The 17900-nt window shown below is 55.0% G+C and overlaps 1 protein-coding gene across 2 annotated transcripts; it reads left to right on the top strand.

Annotated features, from left to right (window-relative positions):
• Window positions 79-17781, top strand: DDX54 (DEAD-box helicase 54). 2 transcript variants are annotated; one of them, XM_018061173.1, is made up of 20 exons: window positions 79-308; window positions 2619-2748; window positions 3738-3808; window positions 4395-4583; window positions 4925-4974; window positions 6079-6120; window positions 6247-6342; window positions 7101-7222; window positions 7346-7407; window positions 7514-7645; window positions 8906-9116; window positions 11658-11792; window positions 12414-12650; window positions 12742-12815; window positions 13420-13632; window positions 14704-14846; window positions 14940-15053; window positions 15694-15798; window positions 16065-16174; window positions 17182-17781. In XM_018061173.1, the coding sequence occupies exons 1-20, from the start codon at window positions 135-137 to the stop codon at window positions 17412-17414; spliced, it is 2643 nt and encodes an 880-aa protein (XP_017916662.1). In that variant the 5' UTR covers window positions 79-134; the 3' UTR covers window positions 17415-17781. The 2 variants fall into 2 exon arrangements, with proteins under 2 accessions (XP_017916662.1, XP_017916664.1); XM_018061175.1 differs by having other exon boundaries at window positions 12420-12650.

Below are 17900 nucleotides of genomic sequence, written 5' to 3' on the forward strand. Positions count from 1 at the left end.
TCAAGCCCCTGGAGGCAGCAGCAGGAGCAGGAACGCAGCCGGGGCCGCGTGGAGGCGTCCCCCGTGCCCCCGCCGCGCTGTTGGTACGTCCCTACGGCCTCCGCCCCCTCCCATTTCCCGGCGCCGGGGCCCGCATGGCTGCCGGCACGCGCCCGGCGGCCGCACCGCGGTCCAGAGCTACCATGGCCCAGTGGAAGAAGAAGAAGGGGCTCCGGAAGCGCCGGGGTGCGGCGTCCCAGTCCCGCAGCAGCGACTCGGAGGACGGCGAGTTTGAGATCCAGGCAGAAGATGACGCCCGGGCCCAGAAGGTAGGGAGCGCAGGGCTGGGATACACGTCGGAACCCGAGCCCCGGCTCCGCGCGGTGCCCGGCAGTTCCCCCAGCTGGGGAGCGGGCACGGCTGAGGATGGGGAGAGATCGGCTGGCCGGGGGATCAAGGCAGGACCTCCGGCCTGAGCACGTGTCCCAGGACCCTCCACACCTGGGGTCTAGACTCCTGAAGCCTCTGTGTTGGGTAAGCTCGGGGCCTGCGGGCCTTCCTGGCTGACGCTTGGTCTAGCGCTTCTCATTGGCTTCTTCCTGGCCATCGGGGGCGGGTCCTGGTTTCCATTCGCCCAATGAAAAGTGCGGGTGCTGAACATTGGACTTTTGAGAGTTTGGGGGTTCTTCGGCAGACAAATTAGGGGAAGGCTGCACCTCGTGGCTTTGAGACAGCGACGCCCCCAAACCTCTGGGAAACTAATAATAAGTTAAACTCGCGTCTATTGATCACTTACTGTGTGCAGGCTCCGTGCTAAAAGCCTTTATAAGCCTTATCATTTAATCCCCACATCAACCCTGCGAGCTAAGTGCTTATCCTCATTTTCCAGAGAAGGAAACAGAACCCTGGAGGGGTGAAGGAACTTGACCAAAACCTCATAGCTTGTGAGTGGGAGAGCCAGGATTCAAATCCAGGACTGTATGGTTCCAGACCCTGTGCTATTTCCACTACTGAGTGCTAAGTGTATGCAAATAGGGGGCCGGGGGGAGGGGGAACAGGTGTGAGCCCCAGTGGAGCAAAAGAGCTATAGCCTGTTGTTTCTCACAACCTTGTGCTTAGCGGATGTCTGGCACAGAGAAGACTCTGGGTATAATAGATGAATGAGTGGGGGTTTATATGAAGAGAGCCCTCTCTGCTCCTCAGAAGTAGGGACCAGATGGGGACCTTATTCCATCTCAACCAAGCCTCACACAGTAGGTTCTCTATAACTAGGGACCAAGGCACAGCCATGTGTTCAACACCTTGTACTGGCTGTGGGGGAGTACAAATGGGAGAAATTGCTTAATCTCTCTGTGTGTGCTTCAACTTCTGCACATGCAGAAAGTAGTTGAGTCTGTGTGCCTCAAACACTGTGGAAAGGAGGAATGACAGTGTTCAGACATTCTGCTCGTCAGTAAATGTTGCTGGGGCACCAGTATGTTAAAAGGCACTTTGTTATCATGTGTCTAGAGCAGGGGTAGGTTGGCAAACTTTCCCTGTAAAGGACCAAATGGTAAATAGTTTAGGCTTTGCAGGGTCATATAAGGTCATAAAACTGTCTTCTTTGATTTTGCTACAATCTTTTAAGATTTAAAAACCATTCTTATCTCGGGGACTGTACAAGACAGGTGCAGCTCTGACCTAGAGGGTTGTGTTGGACCACAGAGGGGCACATAGGAAGGAATATAGACTCTGAAGCCAGGGTTCATATCCCTTACTGGCTGTGTGACTTTGCCAGGTCACTTCACCTCTCTGTGTGTCAGTTTCCTTCTCTGTAAAAGAGGCTAAATAATAATAGCTGCTTGACAGTGTTGTTGTGAGGAGTGAATTAATTTATATGAACGCTCAGCACAGCACCTGGCTTATAATAAGTGCCATATAAGTTTTAGCCATTATTATGAGTTAGTATTTTTATAAATGTTATTTCTGAGAGGAAGAAGACAGTGCTGTAGTCCAAGAAGGCTCCCCAGAGGAGGTGTCTGGGTATGCTTTAATTGTGCTAGAACAAGTGGGTGGCAGAGAGAGGAAGCCAGGAATGAGAGAGACCAGATCTGGGGAAGGGTGATGGATCAGAAAGGGGCTGAGGGAGATGGGTGCAGGACAGACTGGAAAAGTCTGGTACCTCATTCATAATAGATGTTTCGATTGGCTTCCCAAAGTTTTGAGGGCTCTGAATAACTGGTCTGGATGATAATGATGGTGGTGCCACCATCTGGGCACTGTCCTAAGATGTACACATACCCATTTGGTTTTCCCAGCACCCTGTAAGGCATATGTTCTTTTCATCCCCGTTTTCGTGATTGGGGAACACAGGCTGTGGGCGAGGAAGTCCCAGGCCTGAGGTCTCACAGCCGCAAGTGACAGATATGAGACTGAAACACAGGCAGTCTGTCTGCAGAGCCTACTCTCAGACCCGCTGCCCTGTCTTCATCCGGTCAAAGGAGAGCCCTTTAGCAGAGAAGTCACGTGATCTCACAGGAGCATCAGCACCTTGAATGAGGGCAAGTTGGAGGGGCCTGGCAGCAGGACAGCCTCCTTCCCTGCCCCCAGTGGTCTGACTGTACCTGGAGTGATGCTGCCTCTCTGTTGCTCCCTCCCAGCTGGGACCTGGTAGACCCCTACCCACTTTCCCCACCTCGGAATGCACCTCAGACGTGGAGCCAGACACACGGGAGATGGTGCGAGCTCAGAACAAGAAGAAGAAGAAATCAGGAGGCTTCCAGTCCATGGGTGGGTGAGCCAGGCATCTGGGAACTTGGGTGGGGGGAGCCACAGGGGGTCATCATGGCCTCCATGATCTGTTCCAGACTCTGCACTGTGGTAGGCTTGGGTGGATGGAGGCAGCAGATAATCTCCAAGCCAGTCACGGCCTTCTTATGTGGGCAGCGGGCCTCACAGAATGAGAGAACAGTTAGGGCAAGACTTTGGGTGATGCTGTTGCAGGAACAGGCAAAGATATCTGGGGGCTGAATGGTAATTAGACATGTGTAAAAGCCAAAAAACACTGTAAGCTAAGTTAAAGTAAATGTTATATTGGAATGTATTTGCAACTGTGGGACAAAGAGCTAATAACCTTAATATATAAAGAGCTTTTATAAATCAATAAGAAAAAGACAGTCACCCAGATAGAGAACTGAGCAAAGAAACAAGTCATCTCCTCCCGTCCCTAAATACTTCCCACCTGCCTCCAAGAGATGCAGGACCTCCTCCGCCTAAAACACCCAGTTCCTCAGTGTCATCCCAGGCCCCGTCAGTGTTCAGACCCCCATTGTCTCACGGCATTATGTATGTACATATATATGTATTAGTTGCTTATCATGTCTGACTCTTTGTGATCCCATGGACTGTAGCCCACCAGGCTGCTCTGTCCATGGGAATCTCCAGGTGAGAATACTGGAGTAGTAGCCATGCCCTCCTCCAGGGGATCTTCCAGACTTAGGGATTAAACCCAGATCTCCTTCACTGCAGGCACATTCTTTACTGTCTGAGCCACCAGGGAAGCCCATGGCATTGAGTGTTCATGTCAGAAGCCAAATGTAGTTCATACCCCACAATCAGTAAACTTGTCTTCTCAGTCTCTATTAGTCCATCAGCTTTGTTCTATTGCTTTTTTTCCTTGCTGTTTATTTGTTTTGAGACAGTCATTTGTCCCGTATAGTTTTCAGCCATGTGTCATAGGGCCTTCTCCAGCCCCCTGGCCATTCCTGTGTCTTTCCCAGGCCTGAGCTACCCAGTCTTCAAAGGCATCATGAAGAAGGGCTACAAGGTGCCGACACCCATCCAGAGGAAGGTATGGGGCAGGGACGCTGTTGTGGGTCAGAAGGAGGGGATGCCAACTCGACCCGTCCATCTGGCCTCTTGACATTCCAGCCATCACACCTGTTGTCCCCTCTTACTCTGGCCGAAGCCCCATGAGCTTGCCCATTCACAAGCGGAGAAAAGTCAGGCCCAGCAGGGCAGATGCTCGACTCGGGCCTCTTTGCCACTTAAGCTGCTCCTTGCTCAGTCCCTGCCCCGACAGCTTACAGACACCCCATCATCACCCACTGTCATCTCATGATAGTTGTCCTCAGACATTTAGCGGAGAGGGAGACAGCGTTTCTCTGGGGTCCTGAGGAGGAGGACCAGACGGGGAGGTAGAGCCTGGCTTAACTGAAAGAGAGGTGTCCCAAAGGTCGAAAGGGTTGGGGGTAACAGGCCGCTCATCCCTGGACCTGTGCACACGGGCTTTAACAAGAGTGGGAGCAGGGCTGGGAGACAGGCCCCGCCCCTTCCGCTGAGATGCCCCAGTTCTCCGCTGGGACTTGACGCTGTGGATCACGTGGTTGGTGGGTGCAGGAACTGATCCCTCCCCGGTCCCGCTCATTCCCCTGCAGACCATCCCAATGATCCTGGACGGCAAGGACGTGGTGGCCATGGCCCGGACGGGCAGCGGCAAGACCGCCTGCTTCCTCATCCCCATGTTCGAGCGGCTCAAGACCCACAGCGCCCAGACCGGGGCCCGCGCCCTCATCCTCTCGCCCACCCGAGAGCTGGCCCTGCAGACCATGAAGTTCACCAAGGAGGTATGCCCAGGCGGGGGGACAGGGTGGCTAGACTGAGCTGGGACCAGTCAGTGAGGCCTCGGTGGGTGGGGTCAGCTCCCATCCTTACTCATGCGCAGTTGCTGAGTCGTATCCGACTCTTCGCGACCTCATGGATTATACGCCAGGCTCCTCTGTCCATGGGATGTCCCAGGCAAAAATACTGGACGGATAGCCATCTCCTTCTCCAGGGTATCTCCCCCGATCTGGGATCAAACCTTCATCTCCTGCCCTGGCAGGGGATTCTTTACCACCAAGCCACCAGGGAAGCTTCAGCTCCCATCACCAGCTCTGTCTCTCTCTCTCTCTCTGTCTCTCCGCAGCTTGGCAAGTTCACTGGCCTCAAGACTGCCCTGATCCTGGGTGGGGACAAGTAAGAGCCCCCTCGGTGCCCTGCATGGTGGCCCCCAAAGCAAGCCTGCCTGGGCCTCCCCATCAGATGGATAGAGCCCGTGCTGCTTGTTAATAACAGCAACGTCTCCACACGTTCCTGAAATACCAGCAAGGGGAAACATACAGTAAAATACCGAAAGAAATTTCCCACACAACTCAGACGCAGGTTCTGGTGTTCCTAAAGGAGAGCTGGAAGCACCAGGGTCACCCAAATGGGTTGCTTAGTTGTATATGTTTTAATATGCTTGATTTGGGGCTGTTTCAGGTGGAATGCACACAAGTTTTTGGTAGCTCAAATTTACAAAACACTGTATTTTTCCTGATGTGCTTATACCGTCCTTTTGAGGTAACAGGCACCACACCTGTTTTACAGATGAGCCAGCTGAGGAAGTGATAGGCCCAGAGAGCCACACGGTGGTCTGGAAGTAGAGCTAAGATTAGAGTCCCTGCCCCTGTCCCACATTTTCTCCCTCAAAGGGTGGCCCCTTCTTTATTCTCAGGATGTCGCTGTCACCAGTCACTCTTGATTCTCACTGAAAGAGTGTTTCGCTTTTTAGTGCTCTTTTGCCTACATTATAATTTATTATCTCTGTTGCTGTGGTTGTCAGAAATGCCTCCATAAGCTGGACCTGGCCCAGAATTCTGCCTCCAGGCTCCTACAGGTGTCCCGAGGTGTTTCCAGAGGAGAACTAAAGTGAGGGATGTATGCTTAAACAGTTTGAGAACAAGGACATAGAGATCCAGGAAACTGCTTCCAGGTGGAGCTGGGAGTTCCAGGGTTAGTTGCTAGGTGGTGCTGTGGGTCAAAGGCAGTTTTGCTTCGATCTGAACTGAGTGAATGAGATGGAATTCTATGGTTGAGTCCTTCTCACTGGAGAACTTTGTTGTTATCAGTCCTTTTGTATGTTTGAACTTATAGCCCTTGTCCCGGCAGTGGTTTTGGCTAGCATCTCAGCATAGCTTTCCCCCAGTTCCAAGCCTGGGATCAAGGTGTGGGGCTCATCTAGGCATTTGGAGATGGGAAGGGAGAGAGACAAAAGAAGCCTATTCAATCAAGCTGACAGACACCCCCTCTTCTTCCTAGGATGGAAGACCAATTTGCAGCCTTGCACGAAAATCCCGACATGTGAGTTTGTGGGTTGGGGATGAGGCTCTGGGGCCCTTTCCTCGACGGCCAGGGCTTGGGGAGTGAGAGGAGGGCTATGCTGGTGACCCTGGACCCGGTTGACCTGGCCGGCACAACTACTTCCAGAATCATTGCTACCCCTGGGCGCCTGGTGCATGTTGCTGTGGAGATGAACCTGAAGCTGCAGAGTGTGGAGTACGTGGTATTCGACGAGGCTGACAGGTAAGGCTGCAGGAGCATTTCCGGGTACTTGTGTCAGGGTTGGCCAGGAGGGAGGGCTCTGCCAGGATAGACCTACGCAGCCCAGATTGAAGCAGTGTTTCTCCAGAGTGGGCCACAGACTGCAGGTCATGTGAGGGCTGATGGGGCTCCCTGAACCAACAGTTCTCCTTTTGTATTAGGAATATAGAAAAGAATAGTGAAACAACAAACGCATGATTTCAAAGAGATAAAAAGTAGCACAAGGCTGAGCGCAGACTGGAGCCAGATAGGGGTGGGAGCTGATCCCAGCTCTGTGAACTTGGGCAAATCCCTGAGGGTCCACAGGCCTTGGTGGTCTGCCTCAGTTACAAAGTGGGGATAGAATAGTGCACACAGGGGAAGTTTTATTCTTACAGAACCGTGCCTGACCCCGAGTGAGGGCTGGTATCGTTTATTTGAACAAGGCCCTCCCTGGTGGTCCAGTGGTTAAGACTCTGCACTCCTAATTCAGGGAGCATGGGTTTGGTCCCTGATCAGGGAACCAAGATCCTGGATGCCGCACAGCGCAGCCGAAACAAAACAAAACAAAGCATAACTGAGACCAGGCCCAGCGTACCAAGGTCATGACTGCTTAGGATAAGGTTGGCAAACAGAGAAAAAGTGACCTGGCTTACAGAAGCATCTGTCCAGGTGACAGCGATGAGGGCAGGATGACAGGTTTGGAACTCACTGGCATGGAAGCCCCTGTCCTGACCCTGCCCTGCCCTCTGCCCTCCCAGGCTCTTTGAAATGGGCTTCGCAGAGCAGCTCCAGGAAATCATCGGCCGCCTCCCCGGGGGCCACCAGACTGTCCTGTTCTCTGCCACACTGCCCAAGCTGCTGGTCGAGTTCGCGCGAGCTGGTGAGGGGGCCACAGGAGCGGGGCTGGGGGCTAGGAAACTCATCAGTACCTGGGGGGTGGTGGGGGTGGGCAGTCTTGACTCTCAGCAACTCCCCACCCATCATCCTCCATTGCCCACCTCAGGCCTGACGGAGCCCGTGCTCATCCGGTTAGATGTGGACTCTAAACTCAACGAGCAGCTCAAGGTGAGGCTCCGCCCGTGCCCCTCCGCCGGCCCGCGGGGCCAGGAACCCACCCACCCCCACCCCAACCCTGGCCCTGCGAGCCAATCCAAGTAACCTCTCTCCACAGACCTCCTTCTTCCTGGTGCGGGAGGATGCCAAGGCTGCGGTGCTGCTCCACCTGCTACGCAACGTGGTGCGGCCCCAGGACCAGACAGTCGTGTTTGTGGCCACCAAGCACCACGCGGAGTATCTCAGTGAGGTGAGCAGGGACGCCCCCAAACCCTCTTTCCTGTTGAGGACCAACACCTACTCCAGCGCCAGCTCGGAGCTGCAGTTCCGGATTCGGCCACCAGAGAGCAGCACCAGAGCGGCACTTGGGCCTGGCCAGAGCTCTGCTTTTTTTTAAATTCTTTGAAGATGTTATGAAAAATTTCTGGAGAAGGAAAAGGCAACCCACTCCAGTATTCTTGCCTGGAGAATTCCATGGACCGAAGAGCCTGGTGGGCTACAGTCCATGGGGTTTCAGAGTCAGACACGACTAAAGTGACTGAACACACACACACACAGACACACAGAGACACACACACAGAGACACAGACACACACATGGAAAATTTCAGACACATACCGAAGTCAGAAAATAGCATAATGAACTCTCAGGTACTCAGTTATCAACTCACACCCAGTCTTGATTCATCTCTAATATTCGTCGCTCCATCCGGGGTATTTTGAAGTGTATCTCAGCTGTCGCATCATTTTTCTGTAGGTTTTTAGTATCCCCTGTGTTTCTTTTTTAAATTGAGAAATAACCTGCATGCCGTAAGCTGTAGAAAGGGCCCTAATCTTATGTGAGCAGCTTGATGAACTTTTCTGCACGTGTATACCTGTCACCCTCCTGGGGAGGGAGTCCTCTAGCCCCCAAGGCTGCCCAGGCCCGAGTCAGTGCAGCCACACCTGGGGTCTGTTATCTGAGGACGCAGTTCACTGGGTTTCACTCACATGACACACATTTAACGGTGCTTCCTCTGCATGGCTGCTGGAGTCACTGATGAGGAAAACCAAAATCATCATTTTTAAAGAGCAGTTTCCACTTTCACAGTGCTTCCTGTGTTGGGGGCCCTGTTCTCAGCACTGTGTTAGCTCATTTAATCCTCTTAACAAAATTACAGAGAGGAAACGTGGTCTCGCCATTCTGCAGAAGAAAGTGAAGGCGCAGAGAGGTTAGGAAAGTTGGGCAAGGTCACACAGCCTGTTAGTGACTCAGGAGGAGACTTGTATGTCTTACAGTAGCACTTGCAGCCTCCCTGAGGGAAACCTCTCTGCACGTGTCATTTTTCCTGACACTCAAACCACCTTGCAGAGATGAGAGGTGATACAAGTCCCATTTATACTGATGAAGATACCAAACCGATGTCACCCAGCTGAACTGGGTTTCAAACGGAGGGCATCTGACTCCAGAGCCCGTGGCCTTGCCACTGTGTCTAACCCCTCTCCCTCTCTCTGGCCTTCACTCCGAGCAGCTGCTGGCGACCCAGGGGGTGAGCTGTGCCTACATCTACAGCGCCCTGGACCAGACGGCCCGCAAGATTAATCTGGCCAGGTTCACGCACGGCAAGTGCTCCGCCCTCATCGTGACTGACCTGGCTGCCCGGGGCCTGGACATCCCGCTGCTGGACAACGTCATCAATTACAGCTTCCCCGCCAAGGGCAAGCTCTTCCTGCACCGCGTGGGTAAGGAGCCCATGGCTGGACTGGACCTCAGCAGGGGCGCCAAGTCTTGGCAAGGAGTGAGGGTGCAGGACTCAATTGCTGCCACTACTGGTGGGGAACCAAGGCCCAAGGAGGGGCCGATAAGTCAGATTCTCTGGGGAGCGGATCTGTCAGGCGGCCTCAGACTCTTAAGGGGGTGATGCCTCCGAGTTTTCTGGGCTCCCCAGTCCTCTGCTTCTCTTTGCCTTCAGGGTCCATGATGATGTGACCCCTCTTCCCTACAGTCTTCTCCCTGAAACTCCTGGGGACCTTTGTAACCTTTGCACAGCTGCCTGACCCATCTGCCTCCTGCTCCATCAACTGTGGACAGGGTTTCCTGACTCCCTACTTTATCCAGGCAGCCTGTCAGGCCTGGCCAGCCCACCCAGCCCAACTCACTCCCACATGTTGAAGGAAAATTTGAAAGTGGAGCAGGACACCTAGAAGGCAGGACATCCCCCTCCTGGAAGTCCCCCACCCCCACTGGTGATGTGACGGCCACAGGTGCTCATCATATGAGGCGCTGGTCCAGGTGTTCCGCTTGCTTTTTGTCTTCACAACAACCCTGTGCAGTGGGTACCAGCCACACTGGCCCCATTTTACAGATGAGGAAACCAAGGCGGGGAGGTTCAGAACTAGCCAGGTGTCACACAGCTAGCAAAGCGGGGCGTCTGGGATTCTTTTTTTTCAAATTATGGTGAAATATACATAAACATGCAGTGATCATGTTAGCCACTTTTAGCTGTAAGTTCAGTGGCATCAAGTACAGTCACACTGTTGTGTAACCGGCACTCACCTTCTTTATCTAGAGCATCTTTGTCTTAACAAACTGAAACCCTGTACCCATTAATCTAATTCCTGCTTCCCCTTCTGCAGCCCCTCTTAACCATCAGCCTACTTGCTTTTTTCTTCTTTTAACTCATAAATACGTGCGTTATATTTTTAATACGAGTAAGTTAAGTAAGTTCATGTGAGAGAAGCATCTGGTGGGCTGGTTTCTTTTAGTTGTCTTGCGTGAAATTGAACATTGTCGAATGGGTAAACTCTGGCCGCCCGGGGTCGGCTGCCCATGGGCGGACCTTTGGGGTGCAAGGGAGCCTCCACCTGGGTCTCCAGCCTTGTCTCCCCGTTGGCGGCTGCGTACTGTACCCTTGATTCCGTTGCTTTGGGAGGGCTGGCCCTGCGCATCCCTCGAGGCATCTCAGAACCCCCAAAGGGAATTTCTTGTGCGCTACATGACCAGCAGTGTGAATCAGACCACCACAAACAAAATCTTCCAAACATGGTGACGTGATTTTTGCAAGATTCAGAAACAAGCCAAAGTGTCATGTTCTCCATGGATTTACTTAACACAAAAATAGAATCACACTGGATGTTCCTTTTTTAAACAAACTTATTTTTATTTGCTTACTTATTTGGCTGTGCTGGGTCTTGGTTGTGGCGTGTGGGATCGTGAGTTGTGGTTCGTGAACTTTGAGCCGTGGTGCGTGGGATCTGGTTCCCTGGCCAGGGATTGAACCCAGGCCCCCTGCGTTGGGAGTGCAGAGTCTTAGCCATTGGACCACCAGGGAAGCCCCCACACTGGCCATTCTTACCTGTAACCTTCTTACCTCTGTGTACAGCACGCGTGCTTTCCATTCATCATCTAAACACCATTTTGTGACGGGTCGGCAAACTTTCTGTAAAGGGCCAGATGGTAAATATTTTAGGCTCTGGCGCTATGTAGTTTGTTACAGATCTCAGCCCTGGTAGCCTGAAAGCAGTCTCAGACAATATGTAAATGAAGGAATACAGCTGTGTGCTAATAAAACTTTATTTACACAGTTAGGCTAGGGCTGGATTTGGCCATAGACCGCAGTGTGCGGCCCCTTTCCTCAGCTGTATAGTACGCACCCCAGGTGGTCATCAGCTAATTAACTGACCCTCTGTCCTTACGTCTTTAAAGTGATTCCTGGTTTGCTGCTTTTCCAACAGAGGGAATAGGGGTCCCTGCGGTTGAATCTTTGCACCCTGGGTTATTTCTCTGGGAAAAATCACCCATAGTGGGGGATGCTTAAAGATCTTTGATACCAATGAAAAGCAGTGTCTTGCGTCTATCTTTGTTTTAAATTTTATTGATTATTTGGCCACTTCGGGTCTCAGTTGTGGCACCCAGGGTCTTCAAAGCATCACGCGGGATCTTTTGTTGTGGCTCACGGGCTTAGTTAGTTACTTTGTGGCATGTGGGATTTTAGTTCCCCGATCAGGGATCACACCCATGTCCTCTGCATCTCAAGATGGATTCTTAACCATTGGACCGCCAGGGAGGTTTTCCTGCTAACCTCCCAGAGCACCATGTGGGCTCACAACCTCTTGGGCAGGTAGCCCCAGTGACTCTCACTGTCCTGCCCCCTTCTTAGGTGGGACACTGCTCAGTGAGGTGGGGCCATAGCGTGGCTCCACCCTTAGGGCTGGGCACGTAGGACTCATGCTGGGCTCTGGGGTTCTTTGCCTTTGTCCCCATCTGACCACCTTCCCCTGCAGGTCGCGTGGCCCGGGCTGGCCGAAGTGGCACGGCCTACTCCTTGGTGGCCCCCGACGAGGTCCCCTACCTGCTGGACCTACACCTGTTCCTGGGCCGTGCTCTGACCCTTGCCCGTCCCCCCGAGGAGCCCTCAGGTGAGTAGAAGCCGGAGCAGGACTGGGTCCCCCTGGAGTTCATGATGTGGACCAGGGGGTGGAGGTGGGCCACGCTGTCCTGGCTTGGGATTTGACCCCAGGGGAAGATGTCTGTATTTGAAAGGCAGGTAAAGAGCCAGATAAGGGCTTCCCTGGTGGCTCAGGCTGTGAAGAATCTGCCTGCAATGCAGGAGACCTGGGTTCCATCCCTGGGTCAAGAAGATTCCCTGGAGAAAGGAATGGCAACCCATTCCGTAGTCTTGCTTGGAGAATCCCATGGACAGAGGAGCCTGGTGGGCTACAGTCCATCGGGTCGCAAAGAGTCAGACACAACTGAGCGACTAACACTTTCATGAAGAGTCAGATAGTAAACATCTTGGGCCCTGCAGCACCTGATGCCCAGCAGCTCCTCGTCTGTGCCCTTGTAGTGTGAAATTAGCCACAGACAATACAGACATGAGCAGAGGGGGGTGTGATCCATAAACCTGTATTTATAAAAATAGGCGGAGCCACTCGATAAGTGGTTTCCCTTGTGGGGCTGATTTTAGTGACTCAGGACCCAGAGCAGGGCTAGGGATGGACCGCGGGCAGAGGACGGCCTCTGACCGGGGCTCCTGGCAGCGGCAGGCGTGGAAGGCGGGGATGGTGTACTGGGCCGGGTACCACAGGGCGTGGTGGATGACGAGGACTGCGGCCTGCGGACCAGCCTGGAGGCATCGTTGGAGCTTCGGGGCCTGAGCCGCGTGGCTGACAATGCCCAGCAGCAATATGTACGCTCACGGCCGGCGCCCTCGCCCGAGTCCATCAAGAGGGCCAAGGGGCTGGACCTCGCCGGGCTGGGCCTGCACCCCCTCTTCAGTGAGTCCCTGTCTCAGGCGGGTGTGGGGTGGAGACGGTGGACCCCGCAGAACCTACTGGACCTCACACCTCTCTCCCTCCCTCCTGCCAGGCTCTCACTTCCAGCAGGAGGAGCTGCAGCGGCTCAGGCTGGTGGACAGCATCAGGAACTACCGCTCCCGGGCGGTGAGTGCGGGGCCCAGGTCTGGCTGAGCACCTGACCCCCCAGTGGGCCCCGAGCAGGGAATCCTCTCAATCCGCAGCTCTAGCTGTGTCAGCATCCCTAGAGCCAAGGTTATGCTTCTTCTGGAGCCATCCCTGCTGGTGCACAGCACGTTTCCTAGGCCTTCCATACAGATGGGTAGACTGGGGTTCATAGAGGGCAGTGACACGTCCTAGGCCTGTTAGAGGAGCAGGCTTTCAATAGCTCTTATCTCCTGACTCCCATTGGGATGCCTCCCATGTCTTTTGTCTATAGGAGATGCCCACAAAAGCGGGGGAGGCCTGCCAGCTGGCACCGGGAGGAGAGGAGCTGGAGACCCACATGGTTAAAAGCACTGGTTTGTGGTCCAGTGAACTTAGGTTGAAATCCCAGATCTAGTGTGTCCCAGCTGTGTGACCTTAGGCCTGTTACTCGCCTTCTCTGGGCCTCCCTCCGTAATTGTGAAAAGCCAGGAATGAGTGGAAGGGAACTGGGAGGAATACCAGAGAAAGCACACCAAGTGGGGGAGGCAGGAATTGGGGAGGAAGTGGCCAGTGGGTGAAGGCCTTGGGTGTCCCCCCACTACAGACCATCTTTGAGATCAACGCCTCCAGCCGCGACCTGAGCAGCCAGGTGATGCGCGCCAAGCGGGAGAAGGACCGCAAAGCCATCGCCAGCTTCCAGCGGGGACGGCAGGAGCGGCAGGAGCGGCAGGAGGGCCCGGCGGGCCCAGCCCCGAGCCTCCCAGCACCGCAGGAGGAGCAGCCTGAGAAGGAGGAGGTGGCGGGAGAGAGTGTAGAGGTGCAGGCCCTACCCTGGGGACCCTGGAGTCTGGCCTGGGGTGGGGGAAAGGCGGGTCAAGTCCCAGCAGCCCATGGGGCTGACCTCAGGGCTTTGAGCCATTACTAGGGATGGAGGCAGTGAGTCCAGTCCCACCTCTGACATTTGGGGCAACCAGTGACCCAGCCCCAGCCTTCCTATCTACGGGATGGGGTTGTGGTCTCGTCCGCCATCCCTTGCCTGAAGCCCAGGGGGCCAGGTGTGTTTTAGGACTCAGAGTCTTTATGGTGGGTCCCTTGTGGATGACCTCACACACTCAGCAGGGTCTGGGGTGTCACCACCATGAAATGCTTTAGTTTCCACAGTGCGCTGCGCTGGTCCCCACGCTGAGGGGACAGACACAGCCTCTTGTTGGCTCAGGTTGGCTTTTGCTGCCAAGCGAATCAGGAAAGTTCAATTCTGGAACCTGGTAGACAAGGGCACTGCAGCCACGGGACCGCAGTACCCGGTCCTGGGTCCTCTGGGCAGATTGAAGATGGCACATGGAGCATTCCCACAGGCCCAGGTGGCCGTGTCGCTGTCATCATTGCCTGTCTCAGCCTGGGGTCTGGACAGATGGGAAGGGGCCTAGTTGGCAGCAGCGGAGGTTTGACTCGGGCAGGGTCAGGCACTAGGCCTTCGTGGCCAAAGGCAAGGCTGGGGAACCAGGGTGTCCCATTCACCTGGTGGGTAAGGCCCCAGGCCTGCTTTCTAATGCTTGATTTGGAGAAAGGGTCCAGTAGGCAAAAAATACACTTGAAGACCCCCGGCTAGTCCACGTCATAGAGAGCAAGGCCACCCAGAGAGGGATGGGGCTTTGGCTTGGTCATGAGACTAGGGGCCTGAGCTGGGCCTGGCACGTGGTGGGGCTCACCTTGGTCGGCATCCTGCCCACCCCCACCCTACCAGTCCTGCCTCTGCTGGTCCTCGGGTCCTGATGAGGACACGGAGGGTCCCAGAAGCTCCTAGCCCTAGATCCCAGCAGGGCTGGCAGGTGGGAAGGCCAGTTTGTTCCCTGGGGGCTGCAGGTGACGCTGGGCCTCTGTCCACCAGGACGTCTTCACGGAAGTTGTCGGCCGGAAGCGGCAGCAGCCAGGACCCCACCGGGAAGCCAAGAGGCGGAGGGAGGAGGCCCGGCAGCGGGACCAGGCATTCTACATCCCCTACCGGCCCAAGGACTTTGACAGCGAGCGAGGGTGAGTGGCTGCTGGTCCTGGCCGGGGTGGAATAGGGTGGGCGTTTGGGCCCCCCTCCCAACCTCAGAGTGTCTCTCCACCCTCCCTCTTCAGCCTGAGCGTCGGCAGGGACGGGGGCGCCTTCGAGCAGCAGGTAACTGGTGCAGTGCTGGACCTGATGGGAGATGAAGCCCAGAGCCTGACCAAGGGCCGGCAGCAGCTCAAGTGGTGAGTGAGCCAGCCAGCACACCCCTCCCATGCCCACCTGCCCTCCACTTGGTCCCCACGACAGGCGTGTGACCCCCTGACTGTCCTGACTCCCATTTGATCCCCTAGAGCAGGAATTATGTCACCTCCCACCCCTCACTGGATCCTGCGGAGCACAGATCATGACCCCCCACCCCCCAAGCCCATGTGGTCATGCCCTACAGGGGTCTTGACCCCATCTGCTCTTCTGAGAGGCTAATCTTTCTAGACAGGGGCTCATGACCCAGTTTGCCCATTTTGAACTCTGGTTCTGGAGAAGTTAGACTCAGACTCTGGTTCTGACTCAGTCCAGGGTCACAGAGTCAGGAGGTGGTAAAGTGAGGGGTCGGGAACCCCCCAGGGGGCCCATGCCCCTGACCCGGACTCCCAGGTTGGACTAATCCCCAGACACCCCCACGCTGTTTTCGGAGGCCTGGGATGCCAGGGAATGGTGAGGAAGGGCAAGGAATAGGCCTTAACAGAGTACCTGCTGCATGCCGGACGCGGGCATGCTGCTTTCCTTGAATCCTCCAAACAACCCGATGAGGGGTCAGAGGGACACAGGCCTGGAGGGGAAGCGGGCCACCACCCTCTGCGGCACACCTCCCAACTCCTCCCACAGGGACCGTAAGAAGAAGCGGTTTGTGGGACAGTCAGGACAAGAGGACAAGAAAAAGATCAAGACCGAGAGTGGCCGCTACATCAGCAGCTCCTACAAGCGGGACCTGTATCCTGGAGGGCGGGACCAGAAGGGGCGGGGCCAAGCTCTTATCAGCACAGCCACTCTTGGTAGGGTCAGGAAGGGGAGTGGCCTAGCTCAACCACCCCAGCTTCCTATAGGTGGTGGCTAGGGAGGGGGCGGGGTCGAGCGGATTCAACCACCAGAGCCCTTTTAGGTGAGTCCTGTGTGTTGGGGAGGGGAGCATGGTCACACCACAGGAGCGCCAAGGGCATCTCCATACCGCAAGCAGCCTCCTTAATGCAGCCCCCCAGCTACCAAAAGTGGAAACAGAAACAGAAAATCGATGATCGTGACTCAGAAGAAGAAACTTTTGACCGCCGCGGCCCAGAGCGAAGAGGTGGGAAGCACCGCCGAGGGCAAGGTGAGAGCCCCGGGAGGGTCGTCCTTAAAACACAGGCTGCCAAGTAGTACATTTGGTCAACTCGGGTGCTTGGTCCTCTTGGCGCAGCCTAGGTCCTTCAGCAGGTGACAGACTAAGGTGGGCAAAGGGTAAAGAAAAAGTGAAAGTGAAGTCGCACAGTCGTGTCCGACTCTTTGCCACCCCATGGGCTGTAGCCTACCAGGCTTCTCCATCCATGGGATTTTCCAGGCACGAGTACTGGAGTGGGTTGCCATTTCCTTCCCCAGGGGATCTTCCCTACCCAGGGATTGAACCTGGGTGTCCCACATTGTAGGCAGATGCTTTACCCTCTGAGCCACCAGGGAAGCCCTGGGCAAGGGGTAAAGTGCCCTCCCAGAGACCTGGGAGAGCGGAATGGGACAGGCGCCTGACTGCTCCTGCCTGCTGCCACCACTTTGTTGAGTGACTATGGACAAGTCCCTTCTCCTCACTGACCTTCTCTGATTTCTCTCCTGCTAGAAAAAGGTTAAGCTACAGCCTAGAAAATACAGTCCATAGAGACAGGGATTGGAACCTGCCTGGCTCCCCAGTGCCCAGCCTAGAGGAGGTGCTGAAAAGCCTTTGTTGAGTGATTTCTGATTGTGATAGTTACACTTAGGAGGCCTTACTGTGGACCAGGCCTTGTTCTGAATACTGCACACATAATAACTCACTTACGTCTCTCTGGGACCTTGGAGGTAGATGCTACTCATAATTCACAGGCGGGGAAACTGAGGCAGAGAGAAGTTATGTCATTGTCCATAAGGTCACAGCTGGGATTTGCACCCAGCAGTTTGGGCTAGAGGGTGCACGCTGTTGCCCATTACATTAGACGACTTAAGCCTTATTCAGCAGTTACCACCTGCCAGGTGTTGGGACTTGAACACAGAATGGGAGTGGGGACAGGGGAACACCTGGGAGGCTTCTGGGAGGAGAAGACATTGGGAGTTGACCCAAAAGCTGAGCTCCTGGCGTATCTGTCCCGGCAGGTGCATCCCAGCCCCGCACCCCTGGCACCCCCGCGGGCCGCGTGCGCTCAGAGCTCAAGACCAAGCAGCAGATCCTGAAGCAGCGACACCGAGCCCAGAAGATGCGCTTCCTGCAGCGTGGGGGCCTGAAGCAGCTCTCTGCCCGCAACCGGCGCCGCGCCCAGGAGCTGCAGCAGGGCGCCTTTGGCCGGGGTGCCCCTTCCAAGAAGGGCAAGATGAGGAAGAGGATGTAAGAAGGTGACGCAGCCCTGCGATTCCTCAGTTGGTCCAGGCATGGGCATCAGCAGCGTTCCCTGTGTATTGCTGTGTGCCTGGCCCTGAGTTGGGTGCTGGGGGAGCTCCCTTGGTCCATGCAAAGGAGTGCTGCACAGCCACAGAGGGCCAGCAGCTGCCTCTGCCTAAGACAGGGCACATTTGAGTAGGGTGTTGAAGGGTTCATAGGAGTTTGCCAGGTAGGCCACAACCTGAGCTTGCACCTCAGCTGCTGCTGCTTTTCGTGTGTTCCAGATTCAGAGGTGGTGTCCCCATGGGTTTGAGCCCTGAGTGCCTGAGGCCCAGTGATGTATTTTTAATGTAATAAACCTTTATTGAGCACCTCCAGTGGACCAGAAGCACAGTCTGCTTGAGGAGTTGGAAGGGACAGACCAGGGTGCTGGAATTCCAGCTGGAGTGCCGATGAGACGAGAGCTTGTGGGTGGGTCCTGTGTGGGTTCTGCCAA

Source organism: Capra hircus, chromosome 17, assembly GCF_001704415.2.
Source record: "Capra hircus breed San Clemente chromosome 17, ASM170441v1, whole genome shotgun sequence".
NCBI lineage: Eukaryota > Metazoa > Chordata > Mammalia > Artiodactyla > Bovidae > Capra > Capra hircus.

Excerpts from the sequence above, each read along its gene's own strand:
- DDX54 (XM_018061173.1), top strand. The coding sequence starts at position 135 with ATGGCTGCCGGCACGCGCCCGGCGGCCGCACCGCGGTCCAGAGCTACC. Across the intron at positions 309-2,618 it reads ATGACGCCCGGGCCCAGAAG|CTGGGACCTGGTAGACCCCT; the intron begins GTAGGGAGCGCA and ends GCTCCCTCCCAG. Across the intron at positions 11,793-12,413 it reads TCCCCCCGAGGAGCCCTCAG|CGGCAGGCGTGGAAGGCGGG; the intron begins GTGAGTAGAAGC and ends GGCTCCTGGCAG.